Source organism: Chelonoidis abingdonii, chromosome 13 (genome assembly GCF_003597395.2).
Source record: "Chelonoidis abingdonii isolate Lonesome George chromosome 13, CheloAbing_2.0, whole genome shotgun sequence".
NCBI lineage: Eukaryota > Metazoa > Chordata > Testudines > Testudinidae > Chelonoidis > Chelonoidis abingdonii.
This window is the reverse complement of record NC_133781.1, coordinates 580,667-598,076: the sequence shown is the minus strand read 5'-3', so window position 1 is coordinate 598,076 and position 17,410 is coordinate 580,667. Positions and strand designations below refer to the sequence as shown.

General features: G+C 43.0%; 2 protein-coding genes across 2 annotated transcripts; both read left to right on the top strand.

Annotated features, from left to right (window-relative positions):
- Window positions 1-3,970: 3,970 nt before the first annotated feature.
- LOC116831093 (olfactory receptor 14A16-like) lies at window positions 3,971-5,150 on the top strand. The gene has a single exon (XM_032790852.2). The coding sequence runs from the start codon at window positions 4,176-4,178 to the stop codon at window positions 5,094-5,096; it is 921 nt and encodes a 306-aa protein (XP_032646743.1). The 5' UTR covers window positions 3,971-4,175; the 3' UTR covers window positions 5,097-5,150.
- A 10,204-nt stretch (window positions 5,151-15,354) lies between these two features.
- On the top strand, window positions 15,355-16,311 carry LOC116831096 (olfactory receptor 10A2-like). The gene has a single exon (XM_032790854.1). The coding sequence runs from the start codon at window positions 15,355-15,357 to the stop codon at window positions 16,309-16,311; it is 957 nt and encodes a 318-aa protein (XP_032646745.1).
- Window positions 16,312-17,410: the final 1,099 nt, after the last annotated feature.

Genomic DNA, 17,410 nt, shown 5'->3' with positions numbered 1-17,410 from the left:
CATCACACCAGTAATTTGATTTCTTGCTCTGAGCAAAGAAAACCCTTTGGAAACCTTTTTCTCTTCGCAACCCCTAGCTCAAATGTCCTCAAATTTGGGTCATTAACTCTGCCTTACAGCTTCCTGAGGCACATCACATTTCAAAGGAATTAGATTGAATATATTGATGTTAGAAAAGTTGACCTTTGAACAGAATACACGACACAACCTTAGTTATAGTGGTGATGGGATGTCGCTATAACATTCATCTGTTCCTTTACTGGCAGGGTAGAGATCGTACAGATTTCTGTCTGTTAACCATGATCTTGGATTATTCTATGAGCATTATGATGGGATTGTGCTGTTTAGCAACGAGAATCTCAGATAAAGGAACAAACATAAAACTAGGCACCACAGTGCACGTATTCAGTTTATGTACATTGGAAAAGCACCATAGCACGATGCCAATATTTACCCGCTGGGCATTTGGCTTAATTGACTTTAATGGGGCTGATTTAAAAAAGCTTAGGATCTGGCCCCATTGACACCGATGGAGCCACAGCTGATTTATACCATCAGGGATCTGTCCTTTCATATTTGTTCAGTCTCTTTGACACATCTACAACCAGTGTGAATTAAACATTCTAAAAATGTCATGCAGCTTTGCATCTGATCCTAATGAGCCTTTTAGTTTAGTGTTGCCTGTAATAAGAAAAAAAATGTAATTGCTAAGAAAGAAAGAAGGAAAGAAAGAAGTTGGTCCATTCATCACAATAGAAGTTGAATATCAAAGAGAGAGAATCTCCACAGCACTGAATTCCTCCAAAGTTCTGTCCCTAGTGGAAATGAATCACTCCTTCACCATTAAAAGTTACACTCTTGTAATTAATCCCATGGGACAAAGAGCTAAGAAAGTGCTGACTGGTTAGGAATTTTTGTCTGTTCCATTCCGATTCTGAGGCAAAGAATATGGATTTGAAACCGTGTAATGGAGCAGATCTCCAGCAGGTGTAAATCAGCCATAGTTCCACTGAAATCAATGGGCTGTATTCCCAGATGCTGTAAATCTGGCTTTTTTTTTACTGGAGTCAATGGGACACATCCTCAGCTGGTGTAAATCAGCTATAGCACCACTGAAATCAAAGGGCCAGATACTCAGTGGGCATAAATATCCCTAGTTCTCTGAAGTCAATGGAACTGTATCAGTTTACACCAGCTCATGGTCTGGTCCTTAGTTTTTAATGTTTGCATCTGGGTACCTCTTAGTGATCTACTTCTAACCATGCAGGGTAGCCTCAGCTGTCGGATCCTCTGGTGAACGCATCCCAAGAGCTTTTTTCCCCCCAAGAAAAGATTCTCTGCTCCCCCAGTGATAATTATGTGGAGTTAGTGAAGAAACAGGCTATTCCAGGTCAGTTGGGCTTCTGGTGCCACTAGACTTTTAGCCATTGTATATCACATGTTTGTGCTACAAATCAATATATATGCAATCCCTTTAGGACACCCTTTGTGCCTCAGCCCTTCCATGTTTTTAGCCAAGTACTCTTCCAGGGATGCTGCCATTGTTTGAGATCCAGGGTGGGTGCTGTTCCCCTCTGCAGGGTTAGACTCAGCTAAGGAAGGTTGTCAGCATAGATTGTTCCTGAGGTTTGATCAGAGCTAGGCTCACAGCCCTGGAGACCAGATTCAGCTATTAACCCTGGAGCAGGTGGATTGTGGGCTGTGTCCGTGTCTGAATCCTGTACAAGTCGGGATCAACTGGGAGGGGCTTTTTAGTCCCTCATCCTATTTAGTCCCTCACCTCTCAGCTAAGCCTGCCCAAAGAGGGGAGCAGGGAGCGCCTAGCTGAGAACTGGATCCTGTCTGTTACAAACTACAGAGAGACCCAGCAACACAAGAAGTCCAGCAAAGGGACACAAACAACTGATGGATAATACAGTGATGCATGCCTGATAGATATATAGATAGATAGATTCCTAACATTGGAGACTGAAATGCTTCGCAATTTGGGAAAAAATCCACAGAGACCAACACAGTAAGTTTGCTCTTTTAATTAAATATGTTAGGATATTAATATACAGGGCAAATTTAAGAACATAAACATGAATTACAAATAGAACTCTGTTAGATGTTTGCTATCAATTCAAATAAGTAGAGTCTGTCAGAATTTTTTTATCAAAAACAATGAGTTTTCAGATAAGTCCCAAAAATCCTCAAATTTTCAAGTTTTGGCAACCAATAAAAAATAATTTTCAGCTAAAAACATCAGCAAATTGAACATTTTCATCCTAAATTCACCTCACAAAAAGATTTTTTTCAGTTTTCATATATGAAGATAGCTGAGGCTTTCTATGAAAATTTGATTACCATGACTTGAGGATTACAGTAACTCAGTCAGAGATTAGGTGTCTATTACAGAAGTGGGTGGGTGAGGTCCTATGGGCTGCAGGAGATCAGACTAGATGATCATGATGGTCCCTTCTGACCTTTCAGTCTATGAGTTTATGATTAATTCAAAACCCAATTAATTGAAAACCCCAATTTTTCTCTGAAAACAATTTAAGCAGAAAATTGGAAACTTAGAGTTAAGAAGGAGTTAGGAACACTAATATTGTCCACTAATACTATAATTTCAAACCCATTCAGTCTATTCATTTCAATATCAAAGGGAAGCTGCGGGATGATAAAACTGAGTAAGCAGCAAAGCTGATAGCCCCCAGAATATGTTTTATCTAGACTAGCACCTTTACACCAAGGATTAGAGTTGAACCAAGTAGCCAAAGCCTGTCTATCCTGACAGAGAGGATAGATGGCTATAGAGGGGTCAATAGGACTAAAACACAGAGCTCCTGATCTAGCACCATATCCAGTGCACAATACTTCTATCAGCTGAGCACAAACACTGTAAATAATAAGACCCAGCCCATTCCTGAAAGAGTTCACAGTCCTAGTAGACCAGGCAGACAATAGGTGGGAGGGGAAACAGAGGCACAGAGAGAGAGGAAAAATCCTTGTCTGAGGGCACAGAGAAGGTCTGGCAGAACCAAGAATAGAACCCAACTCTCCTGAGCACTACTGAACCCACTCAGCTAGACAGAGTCGTAGAGGGAAACCATACAACACAGCAGTAACTGAGCAATGCTGGGATTTGGTGCCATAAATCAATGTGTAATCAGGTGGCAGGCCATCTGGGTGGTGTTGGGCAGGGCTCATTACAGACAAGCTGCTATTTAGGATGCTGGGGGAGTTCGTCGCATTCAGGGGGGGCTCTAGGCATTTTGCCTCCCCAAGCACGGTAGGCAGGGACCACCAGATCCTCTGCAGGCAAGCTGCCAAAGGCAGCCTGCCTGCCGCCCTTGCAGCTCTGGCAGAGCACCCCCCGCAGCTTGCTACACCAAGGACGTGCTTGGCATACTGGGACATGGAGCCGTCTCTGCTCGCATTTCCCTGGCAAGTCGAAATCAGCTGTGCTGGCATTTTAGTAGTTTAAGTTATACCTGCACAAGCAGGGGTGTGATTCCTCTGCTCATGTACCCATACCTGTACTAGCTCTTATCAAGTATAAACAGCAGTAGAGCTGCGGCAGCACAGGTAGTGACAGCAGAGGCATCGGTGATCCATGCCCAGTAAATACCCATTGGTTTTGGGCAGGTTTGTTCTAGTCTCAGTCATGCCTCTGCTGCTGGTACTCATGCTTCAGAGGCTATATTGCTATTTGGATTCACGCTAGCTCACAGAGAGCTAGTGTGAGTGTTCACGTACATGAGCAGGGGAATCACACCCTGGCTCATAATGTAGACAGAGCAATAGTTTCATGCCTAAGATGTAAGCCTAGTGCTTGTAGCTCTAGGACAACCCTCCCGTGCAGAACAGATGGATTGGTGTGGTACTTTGCTCCTTCTTTCATATTGCATCTTTATCAAGCCATCTCTTGGGCAGAAGGTGTAAACTGACGCAGCTCCGTTGACTTTAAGGGAGTTATGCAGTGATAATGCACTGGTCTAGTGGTCTGATTGTCGGAGTCAAGGATCACTCACCTCTCCTAGTGAACTGAAGTGATAAGTTCTGTGCACCTGTGATAATCACAACATTGGATATTATATAGAGAGAATTGGGGTCATTCCCTGTCACTCTAATCCTGACCATTGCCCTTCTCCTTCCCTCCACAGGCAGGACATCATGTACTGAGAAGGAAAATGTTCAACCGAACCACTGCAACCGAGTTCCTTCTCCTTGGATTCTCTGATGTTTGGGAGCTGCAGATTTTGTACTTTGTGGTGTTTCTAGTGATTTATCTGGCAGCCTTGGTGGGGAATCTTCTTATCATCATGGTTGTAGCCCTCAACAACCACCTTCAGACCCCCATGTATTTCTTCCTGATGAATCTGTCTATCCTGGACCTTGGCTCCATCTCTGTCACCATCCCCAAATCCATGGCTAATTACATATTGAATACCAGGTCAATTTCTTATGCTGGGTGTGTTGCTCAAGTCTTTCTCTTCGTCTTCTTCACTGAGACTGACTTTGCTTTCCTCACTGTAATGGTATATGATCGATATGTTGCCATATGCAAACCACTGCACTATGAGACTGCGATGAACAGGAAAGCTTGTGTCCAAATGGCAGCCAGTGCCTGGATCAGTGGGATTCTCTACTCTGTGCTACACACTGGGAACACATTTGCATTGACCTTCTGTGGAGGCAACATGGTGGATCAGTTCTTCTGTGAAATCTCCCAGCTACTTAAACTTGCCTGCTCCGGCTCGTATCTCAGTGAAATTGGGGTTATTGCCTTTAATGCCTGTTTAACTTTAAGCAGCTTTGTTTTAATAATTGTGTCATATGTTCAGGTTTTCACCACGGTGCTGAGAATCCCTGTTGAGCAGGGCCGGCATAAAGCCTTCTCCACTTGCCTTCCTCACCTCATTGTCGTCTCCTTGTTTGTTTGCACTGGTGGCTTTGCTTACCTGAAACCCACCTCCAGGGCTGGATCAACATCAGGGCTGGATCTCATGGTGGCTCTTCTCTATTCTGTGGTGCCTCCCATGATGAATCCGATCATCTACAGCATGAGGAACAAGGAGATAAAAGGTGCTCTGAAGAAACTGACTGGGTGATCATTATCCACCATGAATAAAATTTCCAGATTTGTCCCATGACCATGGCTTCATTTTATGCATCTTTTCTGGTATAATCAACCGATGGCATTATTGTCTCTGTGGGAATTTGATGTGCTGTTTATGTAAAATGCTGTGTGTCACAGTGATAACCCAAACTAAGTTACTGCAGTCAGTGTTGTTACTCTAGATTTACACCAAGGTAAATTACATAAGGATCTATATATCTATCATAAATAAATGTAAAAAAAAAAAAGTCATTGTTAACACAGAGTTAAGGTTGCCTGATGGTATCTCATGCCCTTCCAGAATGTCAGGTTCAGCATAATTCAAACTTTGGAAAGCCTAGAAATTAAAGTTAAATTGCATGCCCATGGAACCTTCACTCTGCCTCCCTGGAGCTGACAATACCACTGCGAATTATCTGCATGCATTCCAGGTGCACTCCCTGTGTTAGATGTAACCATATTGAACAGAGAAGGCAGTAGGTGATGCAAGTAGGCAGAGGTGTATTTGTGATAGAAGGAGATCTGGGTCTGATCCCTCACCCCTCCCCCGGCCCCATGTGGGTGATCAAAATAAAGATGTGCACATGTATCTAGAGATTCCCACCTGCATGATTTCAGTTCAGAATTGTGAAGGTGGTGTCAGTAGCAGGGCACTGGAGTTTCTTGCCATGGGTATAGTCAGTAGAGAGGTGGGATATGAGAGCAGGCTGTGGATTTAATGAAGTATAAGTTTAGGTGGTATCCTGTATGCGTGTGTGAAGAGGTTGTAAAAGGTAGAAAATGGTTGTTAAATTTTCCAAGTGTGGTATTCTGTGGGAGATATAGTCTCAGTGTTTGACTGCAGGGCAAGTAGAGTGAAAAGGCAGAATATGAGTATGTGAGTTATGGATGTTGTGAGGCATCATTCAAAGAGGGCAGATTTATGGTTGAGGGCATTTAACTCAAGTCTGGTGGCACTTAAAGACTAACAGATTTATTTGGGCTTAAACTTTTGTGGGTAAAAAACCCACTTTTACCCATGAAAGCTTATGCCCAAATAAATCTGTTCATCTTTAAGGTGCCACTGAACTCCTCATTGTTTTTCTGGATACAGACTAACATGGCTACCCCCTGATACTTAACTTAAGTCTGTATTTCCTGGTTTTCAGAAGCTTGAGTTTTGATGAACTCTGAATTCTGGAAAGGCACAAGCTGTCACTGGCAAACCTTAACACTGTGTTAATTTTTTTTCCCATTTACTTTCCTAATTTTTTAACTATTGGTTGGAGTTAGTGGTCATTGTGGCATTTGTAGGTAGCAATGGGTATAGATGACAAGTGGATGAAAAGTGTCTTTTACAAACCACCACAATTTTCTGGAAAGGAGCTGTACTGAGTGCACTGCTTTGCCAGTCTGGGTTCTCCTCATCTCTGCCCCTCAGAGACTCTCAGTAAGTGCAGTACAAAGCTGGATGCAACCAAAAACAGCATAGGAAGCTCAGTGAACTGTCCTATTCATCTTGATGAGATCTTCTCGGATGAGTGAGAACATTTCAAGGAAATTAATACAGCCTGAAAGAATCCCTCTGATTGGTGTGGGGTCAGACGCCTGAAATGGGCTGGGCACCCAGATATTGGCCCCCACACAGGAGGAGAAGGGCCCTCTGCCCATATTTCCCCCCACTCCCATATCATTTACCCTCTTCTCTGCCTTCCTAGTGTCACATGTTTCCTCTGTCACTCCACCTAACCCTCAGCCCTCCCCGACCCACCCCATTTATTCCCCTCCCTATAATGACCCCTCCTGTCACGGGTCCCCAAATCCCTCTCCCACTGTCCCCGACAATTCTTCAACCCCTAATCATCCTCCCCTCCCTATAGGCTTTTGCATATGTAATTTATTTTCCTTTCAAAAGTATTTTCAGCATCTTCTTAAAGATCTGCTGTGCTGAGGTGATATTTCCTCAAAATTAAAGATCCTTGGACAAATGCTGACACTGCCTATTCTGAGTTTCACATTTTGGCTACAGGTTGAACTCACAGTGCTCATGTGGTGTGGAGGTTCATGGGCCAGGAATTCTCTCTTCAGACATTTATGTTCTGCAAGCCAGAGGTAGCTTTTGCACAGCTCATCCTCACTCCCTGCACATGCAAGGTATAATCCATTAGGCACGACAGCAAACACTTCAAAGGCTGACACACCTAACTGGAGAGCTAAACCTTTTGGCTAATAACACTGTAATTTGATTTCCCCCAAACTCCTGATGTGTGGACTGCGCTCTGCTGGGGTAACCCTTGAGCGTTAGAGACCCTGATGTGAGGATTTGAGCCCTGGCTTGATCTCTAGATGTGTGCAAAAAATCAGCACCAACATAACCCGATTTTAAGAAGAATGAGAAGTAACTCCCCTGGAATCAATGGGGCTGATGCCCCTGTCACTCACCCTGGTGTAGATTAGGGGTATCTGCACTGGAGTCAATGTGGTTGATTCCCCTCTCACTCACTCTAAGATAAATCCAGGTTGTTACAGTGGAGTATGTCTGGTCTAAGGAAGAGAAGATTGAGGCCCTTTCACTCCAATCTCCACCACATGTTCCACCTATTGAAACCTCTTACCCTAGTCCCTGAGTGTCTTGCTCCTTCTGACTGTCACAGCCTAGACCCCCAAACAAACACCCGCAGCCCCTATTACCGTCTCTCCCCTGTCACGGCTCTTCATCCCACAGACCCTCTGAGCCTCTGTTCTTTGAGATTGCCCTTCCCATGACCCAGAGGCAATTCCTTATTCGGAGTTTCTGGCTCAGCTTCCTCAGAGATCCCTGCTGAACCCTTCTGCTCACCAGTCCCCTTCTCTGCTCAGCTCCATTCCCCTGATATGCTCCACAGCTCCACAGAACAGACCCCCACCCCTGCTCCCTTCTGCCCCACCTCCAAACACCAGCCCATCCTCTTCTCTTCCCATTGGCAAGCCCTAGTCACCATTTCCTTCTGCCTTCACCTTTTTCCTTCCTCTGCCAGGACCAGATCCCCTTTTCTGAATAGTGCCTCCAAGGTAGCTGCTGCCCAGCACACAACTAGCGTGGGGAACTCACTGCCACAAGGTATTTCTGAGACAAAGAGCTCAGCAGATTGAGACATTGGCTTGGGTCACGACTTACATCAGATCAGCGGGTGAATCAAACTTCCATGGGGCAGGTCTCCAGCCAAACACTCACTCACAGGGAACCTTCCTGTTGTGGAGGTACAGGTAGAATAGTCCATTGTGGGGAGTATCCTTCTCTCTACAGCAGCTGGTGTTGGTCCCTCCAGGAGTCACTGTTCTGAGCAGGCTATTCCCAGGAGCCTGTGGAAAGAGGCACATTTAGTCTCATAAACCTGTGCCAACTCTCAGGGCTGGATTCAGTCACTCCAGGACCATGCATGGGGCTCTGTCCCTGTGACCCTGTGGCCCACATGGAGCAGCAGTGGCAGAGTAGCCCCTCAAAGAGAGGCTGGGACAGCAGCCAATCACAGAGGCTTCAGGGAGCAGCCAATGAAAGCCCAGCAGGCTCCTATAAAAAGTAGTTGCTTTACAGAGCAGTCAGTTGCTGGCTGGAGCCAAAGGAGGGAAGTTGGTGCTCCTGGCTGGTTGAAGCAGCTCCAGAGGCTTGAAAAGGAGCAGATGCTGGGGGAGTGAGAAGGAGTACCTGGATGGCTGCTAGGGCTGAGGTCAAGACTTTAGCCCAAGCTAAGGGTGAAGGAAATCTGGGTGTGGGCTGCAGGGAAGTGGCCCAGGGAACAGAAGTGAGCAGTTGAAGGGACACAGTAGGCACCTGTTCTTTGTAGGGTCCCTGGGTTGGGCTCAACCTGACATAGTAGGTAGGACTGGGATCCCCCAACCGTCCACTGGGGAAGTAGCTTACTCCCTGAAGAAGGGCCAAGAAACAGGTCCAGGAAAGCCTCAGCAATTATTGAACTTTGGTATCGCTGGAAGGGGACTGAGCTGATAGTAACTGATAGTGGAGAGCTGAGATCAGAGAGGGTGAAGAGTCTCCAAGGAGGAAGCCCTGGGGGCATGGTCCCACACCAGGGCCAAGACTTGTCAAAGACTGAGCCCAGGGAGAACTGCAGGAAACCAATGAGGGTGAGAGTTTACCATGAATTTCCTATTAAGGTAGCACCCTCTGACAGTGAAGAACTTTGCAAAGCAACAGGTCAAAGAAAGAGGCCCTGTGTATTCTATGAGTTGCAGGTTGGTGAGAGGCAAGAAGAGGGAAATGTTGTCTCTTTCTCACCTCCAAGAGCTGGCATCAGGGTCCTGTCACTGAATTTGCATGGTAGCTGGAGTGGAAGGTTGCTCTTTTCCTCTCTCATCATGTTACTATCAACTGGAATGAAGCTACAGGACGCCCTCACTCATGATGGCTATTAAGAACCGCATGGAAAGACATACAAAGAGGAAGCAATTTGCAGTGCATGCACAACACACTGAGAGACCTGAACAAAGAGTCCTAGGAGTTCTATGCTATCCTGACCCCACCGATCAACCCTTTCAGATGTAGCCTGAGGAACAAGGAAGCCGATGCAATAAGCAAAGCTCTCAGTGAATTTGTAGCTTTGTCAAGGATTCAGACGTCCCTAGCAAATTGTTTTAGTTTGAAAAGAAATGAGGATGATCTGAGATGATTTATACAGCCACATTCCCAAACTCACATTTCTGCTCCCTTTCCACCCAGTGGTCAGTTCAGGTCATAGTCTCTTTGCAGGTGTAATTCCAGTGTCAAACATTTGGTTTGCTGCATGGCAATTTCCCCTCCTCTGGGTGTGTGCAGACTCTCATTCATCAGACAGCCCTGCCTCTCCCTAAGGTACTTACCTGCCCACCATCTGTGTAGTATGTGGGTGACCCACAGTCTTCAGTGTATTTCTCCTCACAATACCCCCAGGTGGTGGGGAACATCTGTTATCTCCATTATACAGCTGGGGAACTGAGACCTAAAGATCACCTTGGTCAAACAGGCAGTCTTTGGTGGAGCTGGGGCTGGAACACAGAGCTCCCAAGTGCTGAACTAATTCCCTAACCACTACACCATCCATCCACTCTTCCCCCTACATTCCTTCCAGCTTCCCACTAGTCCCTGCAACTCCTCCCTTAAACATAGCCCCTCACTAATTTTGTCTTTCTATTTATCGAGTCTCTGATAACACATCTCAGCCACAATAACGTTCAGCCAGCCTGTGCCAAATCGACATGGATAGTTGTACTATTTTCTGCAAGTACCACAGCTCCTGCTGAACCCCTCTGCCCACCCATAGAACCCAGGAGTCCTGAGTCCCAACATTACTTTGATGTCTAGCAAATAGTTCTGTAACCTACTGGCACAACATGCCTTCTGCCTTTCTAGTGGTTTACATCTCTCAATCTTAAGACCTGTGCATGTGTGAGAAGGGACTGAAAGGGGGAACGTGTCTGTGGTGTTGGTTGTCATATTTCCTCACTGGGTGAATCAAATTGCCAGAGTGGCATATTTGGCTCAATTACAAAGCAAGTTTCATAGTTAAAATGTTTCCATCAGCTTTTATTTTTGCTTTCCTGTGTCCACCACCCACCCCCACCAAGACTGGGGTTCTCAAAAGAGCCTAAAGGAGTTAGGCATCCAGATTCAATTTACTTTTCATGGTGGTGAAGTGCCTAATTCCTTTAAAATCCAGATTGAAATACCTAATTTGCAAAGTCTGGACCAAGTAGACAATATTTCACAGAAATCTTACTGTCCAATTACTATGCTCCCCACTTTGAGAGCCCAGCCCATTATACTTGACCAATGTGGACAACCGTTACTGGGGCATGTTGTCTCACGGAAGGGGACAGGACTGCTCACATAAGAAACGATTATTCATCTGGTTTGGGATGGCAGGATAAGGCCCTTGCTAGGTATAGCAGGATCCCTCAGTCATGCAACTCAATCATCCCGCAGAGAGGAGAGAACTCCTTTGAGCTAAGCAGGCTGACTGCATCAAGATTTGTTTTCATGCTGTCTGTATTGCAAACAGCAGGAACTCCCCAGAGTCAGCTGATGGAAAATCCCCCTCAGAAGTGTCATCAGGGGAGACACAACCTTCTCCTGCAAAGGATACAAATACTAAACTGAAGGCATGACAACAAGGAATCAGTTCAAATTGCATCAAGGCAGATTTAGGTTAGATATTAGGAAAAACTTTCCAACTCTAAGGGTAGTTAAGCACTGGAACAGGTTACCAAGAGAGGTTGTGGAATCCTCATTTTCAGAGGTTTTTAAGGTTAGGGATGATCTGGGTTTACTTGGTCCTGCCTCAATATTGGGGACTGGACTAGATGACCTCTTGAGGTCCCTTCCAGCCCTACATTTCTATGAGGAGACAACCACACCCCATCAACAGAGGGAGGAGAACCTGGTCCAAGTGAGATCTCGGCACCTGCTCATCCCATCGGGGGATCCAGATCTCTTTACTGAGAGAACCATATTTCTGGGGAGAAATGAGAGAGAAGAACCTGAATCCAGGTCACCAAATCCTGCGAGATCCAAGTTAGACGAGAGGTTGAATATACTGTGGTTGAAGGTGAGTGTAATCCCTCATACTCCTGCTGCCACGCACTAAGATAGAGTCTGCCTTGCAGTGCTGTCAAAGGGCTGTGCAATCAGTGGTGATTCAGTCTCGCCTTCTCCCAGAGATGCCAGTCAGTGTTAATATTGCCATGTAAGCGATGGGGGGACTGAGGCAGAGAGAGGGGAAATGTCTTCCTATTGCTCACCATCACTGGCAGAACCTGGAACAGAATTCTAGAATCTAGAGACAAGAAAGGAAAACTCTGTCCCCTCAATCCATCTCTTTGCTAGGACTGGCCCTAAGAGTACATTTATTAGTGTCTGCTCCACTTTACTTTTAAATAACCCAATCAATGAAGAACATAGGGATTTCCAGACTGGACTAGATCCCAGGTCCATTTAGCCCAGTCTACTGTCTCTGACAATGGCAGCCCAAGAGGCTGCAGAGGAATGCATAATAACGCTGCATTAACACCTGTGGAATGATCTGACTCCCACATCAGATCTCATCCTGATCTCTTAAAGCTAGAGGTGGGCTTAAACCCTTAACTTCAAGGTGTAAGATCCCTTCCAGAACTGTTGTTAAACTCGGGATAGAATCATAGAAATGTAGGGCTGCAAGGGACCTTGAGACGTCATTTAGTCCTTCCCCCAGAGGTGAGTCAGGACCAGTTATGCCTAGGCCATCCTAGGCAGGTGTTTGTCCAACCTCTTCTAAAAACTTCCAGTGACGGGGATTCCACAGCTCACCTTGGTAAGTTGTTCCAATGTTGAACCACCTTATCAATAGGTTTTCTTTCCCAAATATCTAACCTACATGTCTCTTGCAGCAGAGCAAGCTCTGACTTCTTACCCTACCTTCAATGGACGTGGAGAACAATTGATCACCATCCTCTTTATAACCATCCTTGACATATTGGAAGACTGTCAGATCCCTGACTGTCTTCTTTTTTCAATAAAAGAAAACATTCCTGACTTTTTCATAGAAAAGTCAAATATCTTTTTGAATCTTCTTAAGTTTTTGGCCCAAACAGCTTCCTGTGCCAATGAGTTCTAATTACTGGCTTCTAAGCACAGCACTTTCACAGCCAGCCTGGTCCTTCTCACTGTCAGGATATATTACCTAATATTCACCTGAAATTTTCCCTGATTTATTTCCTCCCTTTACTTTGAGATTTGCTTTATTAAGCATTTGTTAGCTAATTCTTACTTACATTTTGCAATATTTTTAGGTTGTTTTCTCTCTCACTGCTTACTTGTGATTAAAATTGGCGGGAAAATATTAATATTTGAAAGTTATTTCCATTTATCAGGAAAATGTTTACAGTTTTTCAAATTTTTGATAATTTTTTTTAAAATGAATATGTTACATTTAAATTTTTGGGGTTTTTTCCTCTTTTTTTTCCTTTTTACCACTGGGTGCAATACAATGAATAGTTATATTTCCCCTCATTCTTCCCCTGCTATTATTTTTTTTTTTTTTTTACTTTTTGCCATGCAATATATTTAAAAAGAAATCCTCAAATTTTTAAAAATTACTGAATGGCAAAGTATCAGACTTTCATTTTTTCTTTTAACTCTCAGTAACTTTTTCAAAGTTGTGGAAGTTCAGAGTGGAAAATGGGGAAAAAAAAGATAAAAAGGAATTGAGAACAAAAAATAAAATACCTCAGACATGATGGATGGCATATTTTCTGAATCATGTAAGTTTATATTTCATGTAAATGTACAGCTTTGCTAGTGTAGATGACAGTAGAGATTTTGATCATTCAATTGTCAGAATGTCGCTAAGCAGTTTGAATCAACAATATTCCCCGGTAGATAAATCCAAAAGTTAATATGTGATGATCACATAGCAGCGTAAACACTGATCTACATAGTACAACATAAATGAAATCAAACAATGACTACCTAAAAACGCTTAAGAGGTGAGGGCTTGGACTGGCACAACCACATTCATAGAGCGTTGGTTTCTATCGGGGACAAAGGAAGTTTCTGAAGTCCAAACCAAGCCGATTTTCAGCCAACAAAATTGTGCAGTGTTTTACCAGCCCAAATGAGTCCGTCAGAATTCAGGGGATCCAGAGCCTACACCTTAATTTGCCAGATTCCTCCTGGTGAACTGGTTTCCTCACTGCACACCTCTAATGTCAGCTCTTTGGAGCAGAATCAAGGGAGCAAGGCTTCAGATAACCTGTGTAAGTAAAATTGCTTCAGTGTTTGCAGGAACACAAATAAGTATAAGAATCTAATTACTGTACGGCATCTACACAGTACAGTTAAAGTTGTTTGAGTCCTCTGACTGTGTATTTCCATACCTTAACATATCTGGATTCCTTTTCAGTGGAATCTTAATTTCCTAGTTTAATTTCCTAGGATTGCAATGCTTTTTTGCAGGGATAACTATAACATACCTGTGATGTTTGTTACCCTTAAGTTGCTGACGTATATTCTAGTGGTAACTGCATATTTCAAATATTTATATTTTGAAATGAGAAAATCAGCATTTTCTCTCATATTTCTACCTTCTCCTCCTTTTAGTCCATTTGAAAAAGGAGAGTAATTTAACTTTTTAAGGAAAGCACAAAAAGCTGATTTTCTCTATTCATTTACTTTTTCCCACTGGAAAAAAATGTTTGGTTTTTCTCTACAGGAAAGATATACAAAAAAGTTTTCAAAGGGGAGGGAAAATATTTTTCCCTACCACTTCCTCTCTTTTCAATTTCCATCAAATTCCTAACAGGAAGAAAAGGGTGAAAAATACATTTTAAAAGAAAAGGAAAGAGGTGGGTAATATGGAAATTTGAAATTAACATTTTCCAAAAAAAAAAAAATAGTGTGGGCAAAAAAAATTAATGAAACGAAAACTGGTCATTTTATTTGTAATTTCTAACTGAATTACCCCACAATGGAATACATACATTTTCCCCCAGTATTTTTTATACATTTCCTTGAATATGTGGTGGATTATCTCTTTAATTTCTCCCTCTCCCTCTCCCTCTCTCTCTCTTTCTCTCTGAAGTTCCAATCTGCATGTCACCATGTGTAGGAATCGGAAAGAATTACCCCTTTGATTTCACATTACTGAATGTCTTCACATACATACTTTTTCCACGAGGGGGTAAAGTTTATTCTTATTTTTGTTATTGTACTACTATTATTATTATTATTAATGGTTATTTTATTATAATACAATATTAACTGCTATATACTCAGAGCTTTAATTGCCTCAGGACCTTTACAAGACATAAAAGGAACAGAGGATCATCTCCTCAATTGGTGTAAACTGGAATCGATAAGCCAAGTCCCCAGCTGGTGCAAAATCAGCCATAGCGCTATTGGCATCAATGGGGCCAGATTTGCAGTTGTTATAAATCAGAGTAGCTCCACTGGAGTCAGCAGGGCCTACTCTCCAGCTGGCATAAATCAGCACTAGTTCCTTTTGATTTAATCAGAGAGATGCTAAATTGTTGTAAATCAGCTTAGCTGTCAGTCTGGCCTCATTCAATTCAATGCACACCAGCTGAATATCTGGGCCAAGTAAAAGAAGGTACAGTTCAATACCTAATCAAGGAGAGTCAAAAAGAATCTGAATCAAAACCAAGGATTCAGACTTGGGAGTGTTTGAAATCTGAACCAGAATTAAGATCACTATTTTTGAACATTTTGCCCTATTGAGGTCGCTTCCTCCTTTTTTTTCTGCAGGATGGAGAATGTGAAAGGATTGGCAGCAGGAAACCACACAGTACCAGCCAAATTCATTCTCCTGGGATTTTCCAATCTACCTAGACAGAAATACTTATTATTCTCGGTGTTTTTATCTGCCTACTTGATCACCCTGGCTGGAAATCTCTTCATCATTGTCCTCACATTGGCTGACCCTGCCCTTCATTTCCCCATGTATTTCTTCCTCAGGAACTTGTCCTTTCTGGAGATCTGCTACACATCAATTAACATCCCTAAAATTTTGGCCAATCTTCTCTCAGAAGATCAGACCATCTCCTTCATTGGCTGTGCTGTGCAAAACTTTTTCTTTTTTTTCCTTGCTGGGTCAAAGTGTTTTCTTCTGGCCTCAATGGCCTACGATCGCTATGTCGCAATATGCAAGCCTCTGTACTACCCAGTGGTTATGAGCAGAAAGGTATGCACAGGACTGGCTGCCGGATCCTGGCTCGGTGGACTCCTCATATTCTTTGGTCTGACCGTCATGGTGTTCACCCTACCCTTCTTCCATTCCCATGAGATTAACCATTTCTTCTGTGACATCCCTCCACTGCTGAAGCTGGCCTGTGGAGACACCTCTGGCAAAGAAATTGCTGTCTTCATTATGGCTCTGTTCGTTGTCACCTTCCCCTTCATGTTGACTCTCATGTCCTATGTTTGCATCATCTCCACCATCCTGAGGATGCCCTCAACAGAGGGCAGGAGGAAGTCCTTCTCCACCTGTTCCTCACACCTCCTGGTGGTGATGCTGTCCTATGGCTCTGCTTGCATTATGTATCTGAAGCCCAAGTCATCCTACTCACCAAATACAGCTAAGGTACTCTCTCTGTCCTACTCCATCATCACACCCATGCTAAACCCCATTATCTACAGCCTAAGGAACAAGGAGATGTGGGGCGCCTTCTGGAGAATGATGAGTGAAGAAGGTTCTGTTGAATAAAGAAAATGGATTAATTGTAAATGTCTCCGGTTCAATTCTTTGTCTTCAGTAATGAAACTCCTTAAGTTGCAGCTTTTGATCTCATAGAGATGAGGTTAATTCTGAAGTAATATCACCAAACTCAATGGATTTACTAGAGATGGGTGGGAAATGCTTTTCCCATCCCATTTTTTTAATTAAAAAAATGAAAAAATTCCATCTTTAATCAAGAGGAAAAGTTAAATTCTCACAATTTTGAACTAATAATAATAATGATAATAATTTGCCAGTTGAAACATTTCATTTTGATAATATAAACAATTTTTGTTTTCTTTTTGACCTTTAATTTTTTAAAAACTTTTTTTTGTAAAAATTAACTAAAATTTCTAAATTAAAAAATCATTTTGAATCCAGAAATTGGAACTTTTCATTTAAAAAATATCAAAATGGGACATTCTAGCAATTTTAAATTTTTTTTTTCAATTTTGTTTTGAATCAGGAGATGTGTCAAAACTGATCCTTCCCCAGTTTTGGTTATAACAATTAGGTATTTTCTGACAGAAATTTTTGTTGGAATATTCCTGACCAATTCTAGATGTTCCATTGGTGTAGATTTGGAGGGACACTAGTAACAATGTTCCGGTACAGGGAGGATTTTCTCAGTGGATTCCTGAAGCTATTAGGCTAAAGATTATCAGAGAGCTTCTCTTTCTCTGGGCTTTTTGGGATCCCTTTGCCTTGCTTTTGTCAAAATGCTGGGAGGCTGAAACAAAATGAAGCAGACTTTTTTGGTTTGCACAAAACTACATTAGTTTCATTTGGATTTATGCCCTGAGTCCCTGATCATGGTCTCAATTACTTTGGAGTAAATGCAAAGCAACTCAGTTGAAATCAATGGGACTGTTTCTCTTCTCATCACTCCAGTGTAAATCAGGGGTAATTCCATAGGTCAATGGGGTTGATTCACTTTTCAATCATTTCTAATTTAGAAACTGGAGTAATGCCACAAAAGTCAATGAGGCTCATTCTTCTCTCACTTTCACCAGTGTAAATCAAGAGAACACAACACTTTGGAGCCTGATGGAGTTCTAATGGCTTAAATCCAATGTAAGGGATCTGC

Excerpts from the sequence above, each read along its gene's own strand:
- LOC116831093 (XM_032790852.2), top strand. The coding sequence starts at position 4,176 with ATGTTCAACCGAACCACTGCAACCGAGTTCCTTCTCCTTGGATTCTCT.
- LOC116831096 (XM_032790854.1), top strand. The coding sequence starts at position 15,355 with ATGGAGAATGTGAAAGGATTGGCAGCAGGAAACCACACAGTACCAGCC.